Source organism: Molossus molossus, unplaced genomic scaffold, assembly GCF_014108415.1.
Source record: "Molossus molossus isolate mMolMol1 unplaced genomic scaffold, mMolMol1.p scaffold_m16_p_1, whole genome shotgun sequence".
Lineage (NCBI taxonomy): Eukaryota > Metazoa > Chordata > Mammalia > Chiroptera > Molossidae > Molossus > Molossus molossus.
In genome coordinates, this window is record NW_023425344.1 from 180,305,414 (window position 1) to 180,327,834 (window position 22,421).

Consider the following 22,421-nt stretch of genomic DNA (forward strand, 5'->3'; position numbering starts at 1 on the left):
AAAGTAGGTTTACAGATGTGAGTACACAAAATAGTTTATTCTTGTATTATTATTTATTAATTATTGTATTTATGTGAACTATAAAGTTACTTTTGCCCCACACTATGGTGCCAGGTGGGTACTTTAAATATCGGGGGTACACTTTGTAAAGTATATAATTGTCTAACCACTATGCTATACACTTGAAACTAATACAAAATAATATTGAATGGCCCTGGCCGGTTTGGCTCAGCAGTTAGAGTGTTGGCCCAGGGAGTCCCAAGTTCTATTCCCCCTAAGGGCACGTACCTCAGTTGCAGTTTGCCCCTGGCCCTGGTTGGGGTTGTGTAGGTGACAACTAATCGATGTCTCTCTCATGTCGATGTTTCTCTTTCTCTCTTCCTCCCTCCCTCTCTCCCACTCTATCTGTAGATAAATGCAAAAATATCCTTTGGTGAGGATAAAAAAAAAATACAATGATTATAATAATGATATAGAATGTCAACTGTAATTGAAAAATAAAATTTTAATTTAAATAAATAAAAAGCAGGATTCAAAATCACATGTGCAACATGTTCACAATTATCCAAACAGCATAGAAAAATTACTGGAAGAAAATTTATTAATGATAATTATAATTGATTGGTAGAACTAGGAATGGTTTTTTCTTTCTACTTTTTCCCCAAAATTTTCCAAAAATGTATTTATTGCTTTCATAACTAAATAAACTTTAGTTTTACAGCAGCTTTTTCATAGTATGCCTTAACCTTAAAATGTTACCAGGTGTATGCGACTGCAGGGAACACATGTGAGGTTGTTGGGGTCATTGAGTTGAAATGACCATCTTGCTACTTGCTGCAGTGTCCAAAGCAGTGAGTTTAAACCCTACTTTGCCTGACAGCATAGCCCTGAAGCTACTCAAAATCCTCTCTGGGAAAAGAGAGAGAAATAAATTAGTAGGTCACTCTGACCCTGGTTAATCACTTATAAAGTGTGAATAATAGTACCTACCTCACTGCTTTGGCTGGTGTGGGTAAGTGGTTAGAGTGTCGGCACCAAAAGATCTCAGGTTCAATTTCCGGTCAAGGAGGCCACATGGGGGTTGCAGGTTCAATCCCTGGCCCCAGTTGGGGTGCGTGCGGGAGGCAATCAATCAGTGTATCTCTCTCTCATCAGTGTTTCTCTCTCTCTCCTCCCCTGTTTCCCCTCCCCTTTTCTTTATACCTGTCCCTCCCTCCCTTCTGCTCTCTCTAAAAATCAATGGAAAAAGTATCCTCAGGTGAAGATTTAAAAAATAAAATATAATAATAATAATAATACCTATCTCACAAGGTTGGAGTGAGGCTTAAATGAAGCACTAAAGTACTGTGCATATGGAAAGAGATCTCATTGAATGAACTTTCATACCATTTGAGCTAAAACTATTGTCAATATATTGAATTCATAAGAAATAATCACCTTGATTGACATGGTGTTCTATTTGTTATATTTCCCAATTAGAGAGGACCAAGTAAACTTTCGTGGATTCATGAGAACTTTGGCTCATTTCCGACCCATTGAGGATAATGAAAAGAGTAAAGATGTGAATGGACCAGAACCACTCAACAGCCGAAGCAACAAACTGCACTGTAAGGAGCTAAAGTCTTCTGGTTTAAAACATTTGCTTTTCATTTCTTACAAATTATTTACTCATTCACTTATTCAACAAACATAAGAGCATAGTGGTTAAGAGCTCAGACCCTGGAGCTGAATTGGCTGGGTTTGAATGCCAGCTCTGCCCCTTTTTGACCACGTGACTTTGGGCAATTTACTTAAACTCTTTGGGCCTCAGTTTCCTCTTTTGTAAAATGAAATATTAAGGGTTTTCACATAAGGATGTTTGTGAGGATTAAATGAGTTAATATATGTCAGGTTCTTCAAACAGTGCCTGGCAGTGAGTTAGCTACTAATACTCATATAATTCATAGAATTCCTACTGTGTGCCAGGTACTATAGTGAGTGCTAGGGTTATAACAAGTGAAAAAGACCCAGCGCCGTCTACAGCCATACCACCCTGAACCCACTCGATCTTATCTGATCTTGGAAGCTAAACAGGGTTGGGCCTGGTTAGTACTTAGATGGGAAAAAGACCCAGCCCCAGCTGTAAGGAATAATCTTAGAATTTGATAGGTATTGGATGTGAGTGAAATAGGAGTGGACAGCTGGGTTAGTGCAAGATTTAATTTTTGTCCCCATGCCTTTTGCCTTTTCTCCTTGGATGTTTGTTAGATTTCCCTCTGTCCTTATTGGTTCATATATGATATTGCCCAGTCTTACAAAAAATGTCTCTAAGAAATTGAAATTTAGTTTCTCTTTCACTTAACGCAAATTGGAATTGAAATTGTATTGAATAGATTGAATCCAAGTTTCTCTTCAAGGTTGCACAGTAGTATACAGAAAGGTCTGTGAAAAGACTTTTTTTTAATCCTCACCCAAGGACATTTTTGCATTTATCCTTAGATAGAGCAAGAGGGAGAAAGAGAGAGAGAGAGAAACATTGATATGAGAGAGACACATCAACTGGTTGCCACCCACACAACCCCAACCAGGGCCGGGACAAACTGCATCTGACGTACGTGCCCTTAGTGGGAACCGAACCCAGGTCTCTCTGGTCCACGGGCCAATGCTCTAATCAGTGAGCCAAACTGGCCAGGGCTGTGAAAAAACTTTTTAATATTGAAACAAAAACAAATAAATTATAGACTGTCATGACAAAATTACATACATTTGAAAAATGGTACATAAGATTTATGTGTTCCTATCTATAGGATAGGAGTATGAGTTCACTCTTTTGTTCAGGAAAAGGGTTTAAAAATCACTGAAATAAGTATTGTTCCCGGCCGGTGTGCCTCAGTGGTTGAGCGTCGACCCATGCACTAAGAGGTCACTGGTTCAATTCCCGGTCAGGGCACATGCCCAGTTTGTGGGCCCAATCCCCAGTGGGGGTCATGCAGGAGGCAGCCAATCTATGTTCTCTCTCATCGATGTTTCTCTCTCTCTCCCTCTCCTTTCCTCTCTCTCTCAAATCAATAAACAAAAAATATTTTAAAAATAAAATCAATTAAAAAAAAGAAGTATTGTTATATAGGATAAGGAAAAATTTTGAACCCAGATAATGAACTACTGCTCTTCTTTACTTTAAGTTCATGTACCTTAATGAAGAGCAGAACACTTAAATATAAACAAAACTGCCCTGGCCAATTTGGCTCAGTGGTTAGGACTGTCGACACACCTGACCCATGGTAAGTAACTCTACAGGTGGAGTGGACACTCCTGTAGCCTGTTAGCTACAACTATACAGTGTGCTACCACATCAGTTAGAACGATTTGTAGAGGGGAAAAAGAGTATCCATGACACCAGTGAGTTAATTAAGGAGAAGATAATTAAGAGATATTCTATGCTATATAAAACTATGCTTGTTTTCTAATCCAGGATGAGAGGAAACTTTAAAGGTCATCAGGTCTGCCCTGGCCGGTTTGGCTCAGCGGTTAGAGCGTCAGCCTGCGGTCCACAGAGACCCAGGTTCGGTTCCCGCTGAGGGCATGTACCTTGGCTGCGGTTTGTCCCCGGCCCTGGTTGGGTCGTGTGGGTGGCGGCCACTCGATGTGTCCCTTTCACATCAATGTTTCTCTCTCTTCCTCTCTCTCCTTCCCGCTCTATCTGAGGAAAAAATGGAAAAAATGTCCTCGGGTGAGGATAAAAAAATAAAAAAATAAAGGTCATCAGGTCTAACACAAACCTGTTACCTGAATTCCTTCCACAACATGGGCTCTACTTTGTCCAAGTCTTGAGTTCTCATGGCAGTCTGGTGAATCCTGTTGAACCCACCTCAGAATGTTTTTGAATCATAGAATACATAGGATTATAAAAGAAACCAATTATATTGAAATATAATTAATAAAATATTAAAACAACTTTGTTATATATAATAGATGTGCTTCTTTGGTATACATTAATAACAGGATGTAACATTGGAGACCTGTAACTTTGAAACAGCTCTGTATCTTGAATGTGGTAGTATTTACATGACGCTACATAGGTGATAAAGTTATAAGGGAGTAATGGGTGAGAACACCCAAAAGTTATGAATTTGTATCATACCAGAAAGAGGTTCCCAGTGGTATACTGCAGGGCTCCCTCAGCTTTCTGTTGTTCTTTTCATAAATGACTCACTGAAGTTGTAATAAGGAAATATATCAAGTTTCTACTTGACTGTAAACTGGGAGGCATAGTGAATACAGGAAGTCATAGAATCAAAAACAAGAGATTTTCACGGGCTGAAAAGATTTGGACTAAGTCTAACAAAATGAATATTGTAAGGAATAAACTAGAGTGCTGCACTTGGGTCCAACAATACATATAATAAGATATAAGGAGTACAGAGTGGGGGTGGGTGAGGTAGAAGAGGATCGAGGGAGGAAAAATGGTGATGAATAGAGACTTAACTTGAGGTGGTGAACACACAATACATTGTACAGATGATGTATTGTGGAATTGTGCACCTGAAGCCTATATAATTTTGTTAAGCAGTGTCACCCTAATAAATTCAATTTAAAAAAAAAGCAAGATCTAAGTACCTGTCAAGATGCCAGCATAGGTAAATGTGCTACTCACCTCCTTCCACAACCACATCAAAATTGCAACTGAACTACAGAACAACCATGATTCAGAACCACCTGAAATCTGGTTGAATGGAAGTCCTACAACTAGGGAATTAAAGGAGCCACGTCGAGACCAGTAGGAGGGGTGAGATGCAGAACAGGCTGGTCCCACACCCACATGTGTGGATAAACATCAGGAGGGATATCTTGGCTGCAGAGGTCCCCACTAAGGAGTGAGGGGTCCCAGCCTCACACCAGGCCTCCCAACCCAGGGTTCCAGTGTCAGGAAGGAAAGTCCCCATAACTTCTGGCTGTAAAAACCAGCAGGGATTGTGGTTGAGAGAGACGGAGGGCTGCTGGAATGCAGGCAGTTCCTCTTAAAAATACCTGTGCACAGACTTAGTCAGACTTATTCCCTCTGAGCTTCATTGCTGGGGCAGCAGCTTGAAAGGCACCAAGGACATATGAGGAGGTGCTGAATTGTCAGACATCAGGGCAAGAGCTGAGGGGAACAGCTTTCTCCCAGACAGAAGTGTTGGCAGAGACCATTGTTCCTTTGATGAGCTCTCCTCGCACAGAGCCAGCAGTCGGGCACCATATCTAAGACTCCATCAACCATGCTCACACCATTTGCCCTGCCCTGGTGATTTCCTGAGGCCAACCCCATCCAACTTTCAGAGCTACCCAAGCTGTCTCCAGTGGCTTTTCCATTTGAATGGCCTGACGCAGCTCATGCTTCAGATTTTCCTAAAATCTCTCAAACAAGCAGTATCTGGCCTGAGTGTACATCATACCTCTCGCTAAGTGGCCCCAGGCCACTAGCAGCAGCCAGTCTTAGTTTGCAGCTTGCCTTGCCTTGGTACTGCCAAACCCCATACAAGTAGCAGTCATCTGTAGATCATCTTGTACCTTATGCTGGGTGACCCTGGGCAGAGCATAGGCGGTGGCTGACCTTAACCAGGACCTCTCGGGAGGCCCCAGGGCCAGCACACACAGTCGACAGCTCCAAACCACACCAGAGCACCACCCAACTGCTTCCATAAGCAACACATTCAAGGGGCAGACTCAGCAGGCACCAGAGCCCCACTGAAGTAAGTCCTGCTCTGTGGGGTGGACCCCTGTACTGTTGATTCTTCAAGATGTTCGGAGATCGGTAGTCACAGCCAGTCCTTTCAGCTGATCAGCCTTGGTGTAAATCCCTCCCATTGATGTGCCAAAAGCAAAAAAGGCTCAACTATAAGAGGAGGGTACACAGCCCACACGGGGCGCACCTGGAGTGTCCAGCTCGGTTGATCAGGAAGGCTGTGCCACTGGACCCTACAGAACACCTACTACATAAGACCACTTTACCAAGCCTGAGAGATGTAGCAGCTCTACCTAATACATAGAAACAAACACAAGGAGGCTGCCAAAATGAGACAAAGAAACATCCCAAATGAAAGAACAGAACAAAACACTAGAAAGATAACACAATGGAGCTAAGCAACTTACTAGGTGCAGAGTTCAAAACACTGGTTATAAGGATTCTCAGTGAATTTAGTGAGAACCTCAACAGCATAAAATAGAACCAGTCAGGAATAAAGGATACACTAACTGAAATGAAGAATAATGTATAGGGAATGAACAGTAGAGTAGATGGAGCCAAGAATCAAATCAGCAATATGGAAAATAAGGAAGCAAAAAACACCGAGTCAAAACAAAAAGAATCCAAGAAATGAGGATAGTGCAGGGATCCTCTGGGACAACTTTAAGTGTGCTAACATTTGCATCATGAGAGTGCCAGAAGGAGAAGAGAAAGCAAGAAATTGAAAACCTATTTGAAAAAATAATGACAGAAACTTCACTAACCTGGTGAAGGAAATAGACATACAAGCCCAGGAAGCACAGAGAGTCCCAAACAAGATGAACCCAAAGAGACTCACACCAAGACATATCATAATTAAAATACAAAAATTTAAAGACAGAGAATCTTTTTTTTTTTTTTTTGTGGTATGTGCCCCTAGTTGGAACCAAACCCAGGACTCTCTGGTTCGTAGACTGACACTCAACCGCTGAGCTAAACTGGCCAGGGCGAGACAGAGATTCTTAAAAGCAGTAAGAGAAAAGCAGTTAGTTATCTACAAGGGAGCTCTTATAACACTGTCAGCTGATTTCTCAATAGAAACTTTGCAGGCCGGAAGGAATTGGCATGAAATATATTCAAAGTGATGAAAGGCAAGGATCTACAACCAATATTACTCTATCCAGTACAGCTGTCATTTACACTAGAAGGACGGATAAAGAGCCAGTACAACTATCATTTAGACTAGAAGGACGGATAAAGAGCTTCCCAGACAAGAAAAAGCTAAAGGGGTTTGTCACTACTAAGCCCAGTATTATATAAAATGTTAAAGGGTCTTCTTTAAGAAGAAGAACAATAAAAATAAAAAATTTGAACAATAAAATAGCAGTAAATACATATTTATCAACAATTGAATCTAAAAAACAAGCAGAACCGAAACAGACTCATAAATAGAACATTTTTTAAAAATATGTATTGATTTTTAGAGAGATAGGGAAGAGGGAGAGAGAGAAAAAAACATTGATGAGAGGAAACATAAATTGGCTGCCTGCTGCATGCCCCCCACTGGGGACCAATACCAAAAACTGAGCATATGCCCTGGCCAGGAATCCAACTGGTGACCTTTTGGGTCGATGTTTAACCACTGAGCCACACCAGCTAGGCAAGAAAGAACTTTTTCTTTTTAATCCTTGCCTGAGGATATTTTTTCATTTATCTTCAGATAGAGTTAGGAGGGAGAGAGAGAGAAACATCTATGTCAAAGAGACACATCGACTGATTGCCTCCCACATGACCCTTACCAGGGCAAGGGACCGCAACCGATGTACATGCCCTTGACTGGAATTGAACCCGCAACTCATTGGTCTGTGGGCCAATGCTCTAACTGCTGAGCCAAACCAGCCAGGGCAAGAGAGAAAACATTTTTTTTTCTTTATTGATTTTAGAGAGAGGAAGGGAGAGGGAGAGAGAGATAGAAACATCGATGAGAGAGAACACTGGTTGGCTGCCTCCTGCATGCCCCCCACTAGGGATTTGGCCCACAACCCAGGCATGTGCCCTGACTGGGAATGGAACCAGCGACATCTTAGTGCATGGGTCAATGCTCAACCACTGAGCCCCACCAGCTGGGCAAGAGAGAACATTTTGATGGTTGCCAGATGAAAGGGAGTTTGAGAACTTGGGTGAAAAGGGTGAAGGGATTAAGAAGTACACATTAGTTATTACAGAGTAGTCAGGGGGACGTAAGCACAGCATAGGGAATATAGTCAATAATATTCTAATAACTGTATGGTGTCAGATGGGTGCAAGATGTATTGGGATAATCACTTAGTATAAGTTATGTCTAATCACTGGGATGTACACCTGAAACTAATATAAAAATATGTCAACTGTAGTTGAAAAGTAAAAATGATTTTAAAATGAAAAAACTTAAGAGTAAATCTAAAATGAAGCCACTGTGCACTAACTGGCCTGCAGCACCCCACCCACCACCCAAAGTGATGTAATATTAGGCTCTGAGAAGAGAAATGTGCCATAATCAGACCACTGGTAATCCCACTCTGTGCTAAAGAGAACACGTCGTGGGAACTGGAGATATACTAGAATGTATTTATAGAAAGCAACTAGAAGTTTGAAGGCACTGAAAACCACATGAATCATTATAAGGAAGAGTTCTTTTATTGCCGTAAAAAAAAAAAACACATATAACAAAATTTACCATCTTAAACATTTTATTTCTGTATAAATAGCATCCGAGCATGCTGGGCCCATAAATAAATATCATCTGAGGATATTTTTCCATTGTTTTTAGAGGAGAGGAGGGAGGGGAGAGAGAGAGAAACATCAATTGGTTGCCTCTTACAAGACCGTGACTAGGGCCATGGATCAAACCTGCAACCCAGGTATGTGCCCTTGACCTGGAATTGAACCTACGACCCTTGGGTCCACCGGCAGACTCTCTAACTACTGAGCAAAACCGGCCAGGGCAGCATCTTAAACATTTTAAGTGGACAGTTTAGTAATGTTAAGTATATGCACATTGTTGTGAAACATCTCCAGAACTTTCTCATTTTGCAAAGCTGAAACTGAACCCAGTAAACTCCCCTTTTCCCCCCATAAGGAAGATCTTGAAAGAACTGGGCATAAAGTCAGAAGGAAAGGCTGGGTTAGAGATTTCTCTTCAAATATATGAAAGTCTATCATGTGGAAAAGAATTTATGCAATGAGGCTATAGAGATATTTCAGTTCAACAGAAAGAAGAATTTTTAAAAGAGGGATACTCCTATATGGATAGGACTGTCTCAGAAAAGGTAGTAATTCCCTGTTCAGAAAAAAAGGCGCATGGCCCTGGCCTGGTAGCTCAGTTGGTTAGAGCATCATCCTGATACGCCAAGGTTGGTGGCTTCCCTGGTCAGGGCACATACAAGAATCAGCCAATGGCCCTGGCCAGTTTTGCTCAGCAGTTAGAGCATCGGCCCACGGTCCAGAGAGACCCGGGTTCGGTTCCCACTAAGGGCGCGTACCTTGGTTGCAGTTTGTTCGCGGCCCTGGTTGGTCGTGCGGGTGGCAGCCACTCGATGTGTGTCCCTTTCATGTCGATGTTTCTCTCTCTCTCTCTTCCTCTCCCTCCCTTCCACTCTATCTGAACAAAAAATGGAAAAATGTCCTTGGGTGAGGATTAAAAAAAAAAAAAAATCAATCAATGAATGCATAAATAAGTGGAACAACAAATCTCTCTCAAATCAATCAATAAATTAAAATAAGCCGGGCACTAAAGGATAAATATTGTTTGATTACTCTCATATGAGGTTCCTAGAGTAGTCAATCAAATTCCTAGAAAGTTGTCGGGCTGGAGGCAGTGGGAGATGGGAGTTATTGTTTAATGGGTCAGAGTTTCAGCTGAGAGATGATGGTTACAACAAAATGTGAAAATACTTAAATATACTCTTAAAAGGTCAAAATGGTAAATTTTTTTGTATATTTTACTATGATTTTTTTTAAAAAGAACAAACTGATTAAAAAGTAAAGAAAGGTTTGACTGAGATCATTCATTGGGTCTTTCATTAAGCAAATGTGTGAGCAATAATTGTGCAAGGCACTATTTTAAGCCCATGATATAATGATGCATTAATCAGATAAGGTCATTGCTTTCATAGAGCTTATGGTCTAATAGAGGTGATAGACTATATGGAAAAAGATAAATGAATAAACAAGATTAAAAGCTTGGCAAATTCTATGAAGGGGATTAATAAAGTGAGATTAGAAAGTGATAGGAGGGGGCTGTCATAACTTTAGAATTAGTGGCCAGTGAACTCTTTAAGAAATTGAAATTTGAGCTAATAATGAGCCAACCATGTGAAGAACAAAAGAGCCCTATGCAGAGGGAACAACTGGTATAAAGGCCCTTGGGTAGAAATGAGTACTTGCTGTGTTCCGGAGAACAAAAAAGCTTTATCAAGAAAGAAGTGATATAAGAGGAGGGTGAAGAGGTAATGGCAGGTAGATTACAATGATTGAGCTCTTATTGTGTGCCAGGCACTGTTGAAAGTGCCTTTTATATACTAACTCAGTCCTCAGAACCCTATGGATTCTTTTATTTTTATTTTGCACCCCTCAGGCAATTGTGAGGCACATAGCTAGTAAGCATCAGAGCCAGGATTGGACAGTGCCAGAGTCTTAACCACTGTGCTGTATTGCTCTGAGGAGCTCAGGCAAGAGGTCTGAGCTGGAGCTGCACGTTTGGGAGTAATCATAATTGGGTGGCACTTGAAGCCATTGAACTGGAGAGTCAAGAAGGCAGCTTTGGAGACGAGAGTCCAAGTCATGGGACCAAGAATCAGGAGAGGGAGAGGAAAGAGAGAACCTAACAAAATGGCTCAGTCATTTGTGTACTTGACCATTCATTATCTTAGGAAAAGCATTTCTTCTGTTTCAGGGTTAGAGCTGACTAACAGGAATCCAAGTCAATTAAAAAGTAACTACTATTGCTGCAGTTTTTTCTAAAATGCCCTATTGAATGATCTCTCTAGTTACTCCTCTGCTGGTGTCTTAGTCTGCTCAGGTTGCTGTTACAGGATACCATTGACTTGGTGACTTAAACGACATTTCTCACAGTTCTGGAATCTGGGAAGTCTGAGATCGGGATGCTACATGGTCAGGTTCTCAGTGAAGGCCCTCTACTTGTTCACAGACAGTCATCTTATTACTGTATCCTCATGGGGAGGGAGGTGGAAACAGAGAGAAGGAGAGAGGTGAAGGAGATCTACTGTCTCTTCCCATCATAGGGCTCCATCCCCGTGACATAATCTAACCCTAATTACCCCCAAAGACTCTACCTCCTAATAGTATATTGTTGGGAGTTAGGGTTTCAACATGAATTTGTGGGGGGAAACAGACATTCAATCCAAGGCAGCTGGGTTTCAAGAGTAAGCAATTCAGTACAAATGGCCAACAAATATATGAAAAGATGCTCAACTTTACTAGCTGTAAGGATGTGCAAATGATAGAACTGTATACTTGAAGCTTCTGGTCAAGATGGTGGCGTAGGTAAACGTGGTATTGCGTCCTCCCACAACCACATCAAAGTTACAACTAAACTACAGAACAACCATCATTCAAAACCACCATAAATCACGCTGAGTGGAAGTCCTACAACTATGGAATTAAAGAAGCAGGCGGATGGGCTGGTCCCACACCCACATGTGGCAGATAAAAATCAGGAGGATACCTCAGCTGGGAAGGTCCTCTCTGAGAACTGAGGGGTCCCTGTCCCACACCAGGCGCCCCACTCAGGATTCCAGTGCCAGGAAGAGAAGTCCCCATAACTTCTGGCTGGAAAAACCAGCGGGAACTGAGGCTCAGGGAGGCTGAGGCGGCTGGAGCCCCAGGCAGCTCCTCTTAAAGGGCCCTGTACACGGACTTATCAGACTCCCTCTAAGCTTGGAGGGGAGGCAGCTCGAGGGGCACCAGAGATATACAGGGAAGAACTGAGCTGTTTGGCACTGGAGAGGGGGCTTTCTCAGGGACAAACGTGCTGTCAAAGGCCTTTGTTCTTTTGGTGAGCCCTTCCATGGGGCGGCAGACAGTCGCCATATCTGGGACTCCAGTGACCTGGCCCACACTGGTTGCCCTGCCCTGCTGACTCCCTGAGGCCCCGCCCATCCAACTTTCAGGCCCACCCAAGCTGTTGCCAGTTGCTTTACCATAGGATTGGCCTGTCTTGGATCCTTCTTTAGGTTTTCCTATGTTATTTCAAACAAGCAGCATCTGGTCTCAGCTAGCCCCATACTTCTCATTAAGTAATACATTGAAACAGACACAGGGAGGCAGCCAAAATGAGGAGACCAACAGGTCCCAAATGAAAGAACAGAACGAAACTTCAGGAAAAGAACTAAGTGAAATGGAGATAAGCAACCTAACATGCTGAGTGCAAAATACTGCTTATAAGGATGCTCAATGAACTTAGAACCTCAGCGAACTTAGTGAGGGCCTCAAGAGCATAAAAAAGGCCCAGTCAGAAATGAAGGAGGCACTAACTGAAATAAAGAATAATTTACACAGATTCAATAGTAGAGTAGGTAAAGCCAAGAAGCAAATCATCGATTTGGAATATAAGGAAGCAAAAAACACCCAATCAGAACAGCAAAAAGAAAAAAGAATCCAAAAAAATGAGGATAGTGTAAGAAGCCACTGGGATAACTTCAAGCGTGCCAACATTCGCATCTTGGGGGTGCCAGAAGGAGAAGAGAGAGAACAAGAAATCGAAAACCTATTTGAAACAATAATGGCAGAAAACTTCCCCAACTTGGTGAAGGAAGCAGACGTACAAGTCCAGGAAGCACAGAGAGTCCCAAACAAGATGAACCCCAAGAGGCCCAAACCAAGACACATCATCAAAATGTAAAAGGTTCAAACAAAGAGAGAATCTTAAAAGCAGCAAGAAAAAAGCAGTTGTTTACCTACAAGGGAGTTCCCATAAGACTGTCAGCTGATTTCCCAAAAGAAACTTTGCAGGCCAGAAGGGAGTGGCAAGAAATATTCAGAGCGATGAAAAGCAAGAACCTACAACCAAGATTACTCTATCCTGCAAAGCTGTCATTTAGAATCGATGGCCATATAAAAGAGTTTCCCAGACAAGAAAATGTTAAAGGAGTTCATCACTACCAAACCATTATTATATGAAATGTTGAAGGGTCTTTTTGAAGAAAAAGATAAAATATATGAACAAACAAAATGGCAATGAATACATATCTATTGACAATTGAATCTACAAACAAAATGTACAGGCAGAACAGAAACATTCTCATAGATACAGAGAACATTTTGTTGGATGCCAGATGGGAGGGGGGTTGAGGGAATGGGTGAAACATGAAGGGATTAAGAAGTACAAATTGGTTGCTAGACTCATAAACCTCAAAGGGAAGGGGGTTGGGGGTGGGTGGGAAGAAATAAACCAAAGAACTTATATGTATAACCAATGGACACAGACGACAGTGTGGGAAAAGGCAGGAGGGGGGTAGAAGTGAGGAGGGGGGGGGTCAAGGGGGAAAAAATGAGGAACATCTGCAATACATTCAACAATAAAGATTAAAAAAAAAAAGAACTCTATACTTGAAACTTATGTAATGTCATTAACCAATGTCACCCCAATAAATGTAATTTTTAAAAAATGAATGAGCAGTTCAGGCTTCTATAAATACTTTGGCTAAAAGGGGTGGGTTTATTCCAGTTACCTAATTAAGAAATTCAGAAATAGATATTAACAGGTTATATAGCAAATAGGTTTTCATCCTGAAATCATCCTAAAGATAGCTTATTAGATAACATATTTTATAATATTTCTGAAAGATGATAGCATATGCAGAAGTGTGTGAGTGTGTGTGTAGTTTTAGGAATGTATATATTACCATTCTTTTAGGAACACTTACGATCTTTGTCTCCTTTCCTTTAGACTCTAAACCACTTAAGCATATAAAGTCTCAAGTTTGGGCCCAGCCGGTGTGGCTCAGTGGTTGAGCATTGACCCATGCACTAAGATGTTGCTGGTTCCATTCCCAGTCAGGGCACATGCCCAGGTTGTGGGCCAAATCCCCAGCAGGGGCCATGCAGGAGGCAGCCAGTCGATGTTCTATCTCATCAATGTTTCTTTCTATCTCTCTCTCTCTTTCCCTCTCCCTTCCTATCTCTCTAAAATCAATAAAGGGAAAAAATGTTTTTTTTTAAATCCTCAGATGAGGATGTATTTATTTTTAGAAAGGATATATTTAATTGAGTAGTGCATGTTGCTCTCCTCCACTAAATCATGAGTTTCGAGGGACAAGATCTAAATCCATGTGTCTTAATAAATCTAGAGCAGTAGATTTTGGCCTTTCAGTATTCACAGCACCCTACTGAAAACCAAAAATCTTAGTAGCATACTTGAAGTGATTCAAAGCCTCCAAACCAAGGCAGTCACTTCGTCAACGCGATGATCTCTCACAGTGCCTATAAAATCATATATTGTTATCACATTATTCACTTGGTAGCCCTTCAGCAACATGGCTGAATAATGTTTGCTCTTCTGAATTTTCTTATATAGCCTAATTTATAAAGACTTATTTATTTATTTTTCTTTATTGCTTTTAGAAAGGGAGGGAGAGGTAGAGAGAGATAGAAACATTGATGAGAGAGAACATCGATTGGCTGTTTCCTGCATGCCCCCACTGGGGATCAGGCCCACAACCTGAGCATGTGTCCTTACCAGGAATCGAACAGGCAACCTCTTGGTGCACGGGTCAGTGCTCAACCACTAAGCCACACCAGCCAGGCTGTTTTTCCTTTTAATTTTTTAACTTATCTTTATTGTTGAATATGTTACAGATGTCCCTCCTTTTTCCCCCCATTTACTCCCTCCTCTCTAATCTTGCACCCCTCCTGCCTTCCCCACAGTATTGTCTGTGTCTGTTGGTTATGCACACATGCATAGAAGTTCTTTGGTTTATCTTATCCCACCCTCCCTCCCCCCTTCCCTTTGAGGTTCATCAGTCTAACAACCAATTTGTACTTCTTAATTCCTTCATCTTCTTCACCCATCTTCCCAGCCCCCTTCCATCTAGCAGGCAACAAAAAGTTCCCTGTATCTAAGACATCTATTGTTAAAGAGAGAGACATGATAAGGTCAGAAGACCATCAAATTCTTGGTATTTTTATTTGAAACTGAAGCTCTTTACCTACAGTACTCCCACGTAGTAGAGAGATTTGGCTCAAATTTGTCAAAGTGGCCATTTTCCCAGAGCAATACTTGGTATAGATTAAGTTTTCTGATTTGTTTCAGGAGGGAACAAATGAGATGTATCTCAATGTCTTAAGTGTTACATAGTCTAAAAGCTCTACAAGTAATGGCAATAGCTCTTGAAAAAAATTTAATTCAATTTCAGTTTTCTCTCTAGTGTCCTTTACATATTTAGTTCCTTGAGAAGGAGCAGAACAATATACTGAATTTCCACCAACTTCTTGTTTTTCCCTAACAGTTGCTTTTCGACTATATGATTTGGATAAAGATGACAAGATCTCCCGCGATGAGCTGTTACAGGTATGTGGGAGAGCTCTCATGCACGTGGATAACTTGTGTTTGGGCCCTGCCCGCTTATTCATGTGGACAGGAATGGTACTTTCCTTCAGGAAGCATTTATTTAATACCTTCTGTGTGCAGAGTTCTATCCTAGATATAAGGCAGAGCAAATGAGCTGGGGAAACTTGCAGTGGCTCAGTGGATTGAGCATCATCCCAAGGACTGAGAAGTCCCGGTTTGATACCTGGTCAGGGCACATGCCTGACCAGGAGTGAGGTTGCAGGCTCCATCCCCAGTGGGGGACATTCAGGAGGCAGCTGTTCCTCTCTCACATCAATGTTTCTATCTCTCTCCTCCTGTCTCCCTCTTAAAACAAATCAATAAAAACGTGTTTTTTAAAATAAATAAATAAAAACATTAAAAAATTTGTTTTACTATTTATAGACCTGGAGGACCCTAGGAGACTGACACAGTCAGGACTTTCTGTGGGGAAATTTCTCTATTTCCAGATATACCTAAAAAGTAAAAAGGTTTTCACCCTGGCCGGTTTGGCTCAGCAGTTAGGGCATTGGCCTGCGGTCCAGAGAGACCTGGGTTTGGTTCCCGCTAAGGGCATGTACCTTGGTTGCAGTTTGTCCCCGGCCCTGGTTGGGTCATGTGGGTGGCAGCCACTTGATGTGTTCTTTTCACGTCGATCTCTCTCTCTCTCTCTCTCTCGCTCTCGCTCTCGCTCTCTCCCTCCCTCCCTCCCTCTCTCTCCCTCCTGCTCTGTCTGAACAAAAGATGGAAGAATGTCCTCCAGTGAGGATAAAAAAAAAGTAAACACCCTGAAGTAAATCTGAATTCATTCAGTGTCTTGAGAAATCTCTAAGTTGAAGATTATTCAGGCCAGATTAAGGAATAACTCAAGGTATTTCTACATTTCTATGTCTGAGCAAAAATTGAAACAGTCTACACAGGTCATTGTTAGTGTCCTTTGCTTTTGAGTTGGATGTCTTTCTTCAGTAAGAAGAATTTATTAAAATTGCTCTCTACATATGGCCTGGCTGGTGTGGCTCACTGGTTAAGTGTTGACCCATACACCCAAGAGGTCACAGGTTCAATTCCCGGTCAGGGCACACGCCCAGGTTGTGGGCCAAATCCCCAGTAGGGGGGTACGTAGGAGGTGGCCAATCAGTGTGTCTCTCTCACATTGATGTTTCTCTCTCTCTCTCTTCCTCTTTCTCCCTCCCGCTCTATCTGAATAAAAAAATGGAAAAATGTCCTTGGGTGAGGATAAAATAAAAAAAAAAGAACTCTTAGGAAAAACAGAGGTAAAAGAGAGATTCCTTAACTGGTAAAGGGTATATACCAAAAAAACCTCACCAGACATTAAAAATAGTAATAATAAAAATCCCTTCTGACTGGAACCATAACTGATACTATGGAGAGGTAGGAAGCACACTGGTTGGGCAAGGAGGCCTGGGTGGCCAGCTCAGAACCCTGGTTACTGGGACATGTATCAAGCCAGTTCCAGACCCTCATGTCCTTATTAATAGACTTGGCTGAGTGATTTTTTTTTTTTTTTAATCCTCACCTGAGGACACTTTTCCATTTTTTGCACAGACAGAGTGGGAGGGAGAGAGAGGAAGGAAGAGAGAGAGAGAAACATCGACGTGAAGGGACACATCGAGTGGCTGCCACCCGCCCGACCAACCAGGGCCGGGGACAAACCGCAACCGAAGTACGTGCCCTTAGCGGGAACCGAACCCAGGTCTCTCGGGACCGCAGGCCGACGCTCTAACCGCTGAGCCAAACTGGCCAGGGCGGCTGAGTGATTTTTAAGACACAACCAGTACTATCCCCTCCCACTATACGCACAGCACCCATGCACAATTCAGTCTTATAATTCTAAAAATGAAACACTTCAGAGAAGAATTGGACTGAGGTCTAATCTGTTAGAGAGGTTTGCGGATAGATTGATTTGTCTAGTTGGCCACACAATCAGGAAAGATGGCAAATGACTTGGCTATTCTTTATTTTTGCTTGCCTCTTTTTTTTTTTTTTTTTTTTAATCCTCACCTGAGGACATTTTTCCATTTTTTGTTCAGATAGAGTGGGAGGGAGGGAGGGAGAGAGAGACAGAGAGAAACATTGATGTGAAAGGAACACATCGAGTGGCTGCCACCCGCATGACCAACCAGGGCCGGGGACAAACTGCAACCAAGGTACGTGCCCTTAGCGGGAACCGAACCTGGGTCTCTCTGTACCGCAGGCCGACGCTCCAACCGCTGAGCCAAACCGGCCAGGGCTGCTTGCCTCTTTTTAATTAATCCTTCCATTTATGTACATCTGTGCCCAAAATACACAATTTCCAATTCTCAAGAATTGATTTGCAAAGAAAATGATGTGTTGATACATATTTCAGCGCTTTTCTTTTCAGAAAAACTGTAATTTACTTTTTAAAAGTAATTTCATGAGATTGGAGAAGGATGTAAAGGTGTGGGGGAAAGGAAGGCCTATGAACAGCTGAGCTGGAAAGCCTTTCTTTCCTGTGGAAAAGCTCTGTTCTTACCTTTTGAAGACAGAAGTAGCTGACTGCAGTGATGCGAGGCATCACAAAGCACCCCTTTCCCCATTTTATACCAAGTCATATGATTAGAGTTGTTTTTGTTTTTGGTACATGCCCTTAGAGGGAACCAAACCCAGGACTCTCTGGTCTGCAGGCCAGTGCTCCAACCAATGAGCAAAACCAGCCAGGGCTAGAGTTGTTTATTTTGCTTAAAGGAGCAATTTTCAAAGTATATTCACACCCTAATGATGTTAGCAGAATTGAAAGGGGGTGGTTTTGTTATGTTTGAGACAGATTTGCTGAAACAGTGTTAAATTCTCTTTACTGCAGTTCTCACAGTACTTAGAATGTTATTTTTCTAAGAGGGGGGATTTAGTAGTTAACCCTACAAGAATCTTCATGTTTCTTAGCCATATTTTAGGGATTGCAGGTCACTGTACCACCTCAAAGAAGACTGCATTTGGATAGGATTTCAGAAAATCCTACCAAACTTACTAAATCCAGTAAGAAACTAGTTTGCTCCCTTGCTGAGCTGAAACACTGAAGATGTAGTGCCCGAGCAGACCAGCACAGTGCACCACCAATCAGCTCGTAGCAGAGCAAAGCAAACTGTGGAGGGGTAGAGCAGAGCTTTCTAGCTGGAGAGGGGCCTGGCCCCAGGGCTGCCTCACAGCCGTGCTGTATCAAAATTGAGCTGTTTTGTGCTGGATAAAGTTTTCTCCTTCACTGCAAAGAAAGAAAAAAGAAACTAGTTTGCCTCATGGAACAAGAAGTCTGGGCACAGATTGTCTAGGTCGGTGCAGTACCTAAATGATGTTCAGAAACCAGGCTTCTTCTGTATTCTTGCTCTGGCATTCATAGCACATACGACTTTCAGCTCATGGTCCCAGGATGGCTGCTGTAACACCAGGCGTCATACCTACATTCTAGGCAGGAAGAATGGGCTAAAGCAAATGCAAAGGACTCTCCTTCAGTGAGGTTTGCTTTCCTATTCAGTGACCTTGCCAGAGAGTTTTGTTCTTGTCATTGTCTAGTATGGCCTAATGAGAAGATAATGGTTTCAGCTTTCTGGCTGTTACATTCTAGGACATCAAAGGAAAAGTGGGTTGGGGTGGCTTTACCCTTAATCTTAGTGAAAGAGTCCCTCTGACCAAAAGTCTGTAATCCTGGCTCTTGGTCCTGCAGGTGCTACGAATGATGGTTGGAGTAAATATCTCCGATGAACAGCTGGGCAGCATCGCAGACAGGACCATCCAGGAGGCTGATCAAGATGGAGACAGCGCCATATCTTTCACAGAATTTGTTAAGGTCAGTCAGTCATCTCATGGTTTGAAAAGTTTAATTCTGCACAGGAGGGAGGGAGAAAAACATTCAGATAAGAGCATGGGACAATATCTCCTATTGTGACCTTCATGACTGTAATTGGGTTCCCTCCCCCCCAGGTTTTGGAGAAAGTGGACGTTGAACAGAAAATGAGCATCCGATTTCTTCACTAAAGGACTGAAACTAAACTGGTCCTTGTTTTCTAGTATTTAAGAACTGGAACATGGGAGGCCGCCTGTCCACCAGCCCCACCTTCACCCTATCATTTGCCTTCTCCCAAAGTACTACTGTTGCATGACAACCCCCAATATGTTCTGCCAACATAAACCTGCTTTTGGTGTATAAACAGGGCATTACAGAATGCTACACCCAGTCTATATCTGTTCCATACCATTCACCGGTTATCTCCATTTCTGAATATTCTCCCCACCCCATTCTGCTGCTGATTGCCGCATGTGTGTCTCACCTGGCAAAGAGGGAATCATGTCAAGAGCCAGTCAGCATAGCTCTTTCATTGGATGTAGACGACAGCCTTGCTGCCTTCCCTCCAACAGGGCTTTGTCATGCTCCTCCATCCTTTGTTATATGTCGTTTGCCTTCTACTTCTTTTTAACCAACACACCATTCACTTAGTCTTTCAGTCTCCCTGTTTTTTATTAAGCTTCAATCCCCTCTGTTCTACTTGGCACCCCAAGCTATGCCTGTTCAATGTATTTCTGACTTAGCAGGATAATTGGGTGGTCTGGCAGTTTTGATCTACCTTTATTTTTAAATAGGTCTCTGGGATGTTGCCTCTCCAGGAACTTTTCAGTAACCAACCCTTCTCTCAGAAGAATGTGTTCTTGGTTCCTTGCACTCTGCTGTGTCATCAAAGGGCTGTGGGTTGAGCCCTGTTTTTCTTGAAAGGCGGAGGCCTTGGTGAGAGGTGTAAAGCAAAGTCTTTCTGGTGACTCCCAGGTCACTCTACCTCTGGCCTCTGGTTCTCAGCATACATACCTACGTGGCTACTCTTGTTCGTACAGTGTTGACTTTTGAGAAAATAGCCATATGCCAACAGGTTTGCTTAGTTTGGGGACACTGTCACCACCAGAATGTCTGCTCTGACAATATGATTGGGGACTTTCCCATGACTTTTTGAGCAAGGAGGCTGGCACCCTAAAAGCCTCATGTATTCCCACTTCTGCAGCATGATTTATGCCTCAGTGTTACGTGCCCTGGAATGTTTTTCACTTCACATTTCCAAATAGAAAGATTAGTGTTACAGAAGTGCCTACTTATCCAGTCCAAGAGATTTAAAGATTGTCTTCAGTATCTCGAAGTTTTGCACAAAATTTTTAATGAATTTTACACTTGGCAAATGTTAATACTGGAAGCCATAGTCGGCTCCTAATACAGGTCCAAAGCTTTGAATGTATTGTATCATAAGCAGCCTGCTTACATTTAATTACTAGCTCCTCTCTTAAACCACTGCTAATCCCTTAGAAACAGGGGGTCTGGCACCAGTGGCACAACCTGAGGAGGCATTACAGGCCTTTGCATGAACCAGAGCAACTTTTCCGCCTAAGTCAGCTTAGGGAAGACCTCATTGAATCAGGCTTTTGTCATCCTAACATCTGTCTTAACATCCTAACATCAGTCTGTTCATTGTTATAAATGCCCTTGGCTGATTTTGTCTGACTCGTTGCATGCTTGCTTGTGTCCTTGCTTTGGAAAATTATCCAAGATGTATGCATAATTCTTTAGGAAGGGAATTGCTTTTTTTTTAATCCTCACCCGAGGACATTTTGCCATTTTTTGTTCAGATAGAGTGGGGAGGAGAGAGAGGAAGAGAGAGAGAGAGAGAAACATTGAGGTGAAAGGGACACATCGAGTGGCTGCCTCCCACACGACCCAACCAGGGCCGGGGACAAACTGTAACCGAGGTACCGAACCCGGGTCTCTCTGGACTGCAGGCTGATGCTCTAACCACTGAGCCAAACCAGCCAGGGTGGGAATTGCTTTTTTAAAAAAACCACTGCAAAGGGATTGGGAAGAATGGGGAACAGAGGAGTGGCCAGGCTAGATGACTCAAGTATAAATGACGGAGAAATTCTTGGTGAAGTATCAGTCTGACTTTGTGATGAAGTAATGTAGTATAGGAATTGTATAAAAGGGAAGAATTGTCTGACACTGATCTGCTAGAGAGGTATTTCAAAGGCTCCCTGACTTGCATATTTAAAGTTCCTGAGATTATGACTTTTTCCTCCTTTTGGCTGTACAGCAAACTGTTTTAATCCACAGTTGTGCCTTATTGTTCCATTAAAACTGTATTCTCCAATCCATCAATAATAAATTCTTATAGTTAAAAACAATCTAATGTGGCTGATTTTGTTCGTGTGTTTTATAAGAAATTTATATAACTTAATCACCTTCAAGTTTGAAATTACAGTGTCTCCCTTAGGTTTGTCTGTGCTATTAAATGCAGATCTCAGGTGCTGCCTGGTGTGGGCCAGCACTGTGTGCCTCTGAGCACAGCTTTGTCAGCCTCTTCCCACTCACTCCAGGTAAGATTCAATTGCTGCTCTTTTTCTTTTTTTTTTATCCTCACTTGAGGACATTTTTCCATTTTTGTTCAGATAGAGTGGAAGGAGAGAGAGGAAGAGAGAAGAGAGAGAGAAATGTCAATGTGAAAGGGACACATCAAGTGGCTGCCTCCCACACAACCCCAACTGGGGCTGGGGACAAACTGCAACCGAGGTACATGCCCTTAGCGGGAACTGAACCCAGGTCTCTCTGGACCACGGGCCGATGCTCTAACCGCTAAGCCAAACTGGCCAGGGCTCAGTTTCTGTTCTTGACTCCCTGGCTCCTTAAATGTAGAAAAGGCCTAAAATATGGGGTATCTGTCTATTGCTGTTATTACGTTGTCTACCCACTCATGCATGTGCAATCTCAACTACATATTGTACACAGTTATTATTACATGGCTTTTCATGTCTTCAAGCATTAGTGACTGCTTAATCTGTGTAGCGTATGAATATCTCTTCTTATTTTAAGATTTAGTGACATTCTGGAATCAGTCATATAAACTCTTAACACAATACCCTCTTCTCCTTTTGCCATCCCTCTGCCTCAAAATCCATTCAAAATGACATGCACAGTGTTTCATCTTTGCTTTGCTTTGAGTCTAATTGTTAGGATTTGGAAAAAATGAAAAATAGATGGAGTGACTGTATAGACAATTTTAGAGAAACCTTAATGTTACTGACCATGTCCATAGCTATACCAGTCTGTGACTAAAATAAAACAATACTGTAAAAAATATTATAAAATCATTA

General features: G+C 42.2%; 1 protein-coding gene across 1 annotated transcript in view; it reads left to right on the forward strand.

The window, feature by feature from the left end:
- CHP1 (calcineurin like EF-hand protein 1) overlaps window positions 1-20,952 on the forward strand; it is a 57,393-nt gene extending 36,441 nt beyond the window's left edge. Inside the window, exons 4-7 of the mRNA XM_036268856.1 lie at window positions 1,480-1,607; window positions 15,190-15,251; window positions 18,967-19,089; window positions 19,224-20,952. Coding sequence (XP_036124749.1) covers window positions 1,480-1,607; window positions 15,190-15,251; window positions 18,967-19,089; window positions 19,224-19,277 — 367 coding nt within the window. The 3' untranslated portion in view covers window positions 19,278-20,952. The remainder of the gene's footprint in view (window positions 1-1,479; window positions 1,608-15,189; window positions 15,252-18,966; window positions 19,090-19,223) is intronic.
- Window positions 20,953-22,421: the final 1,469 nt, after the last annotated feature.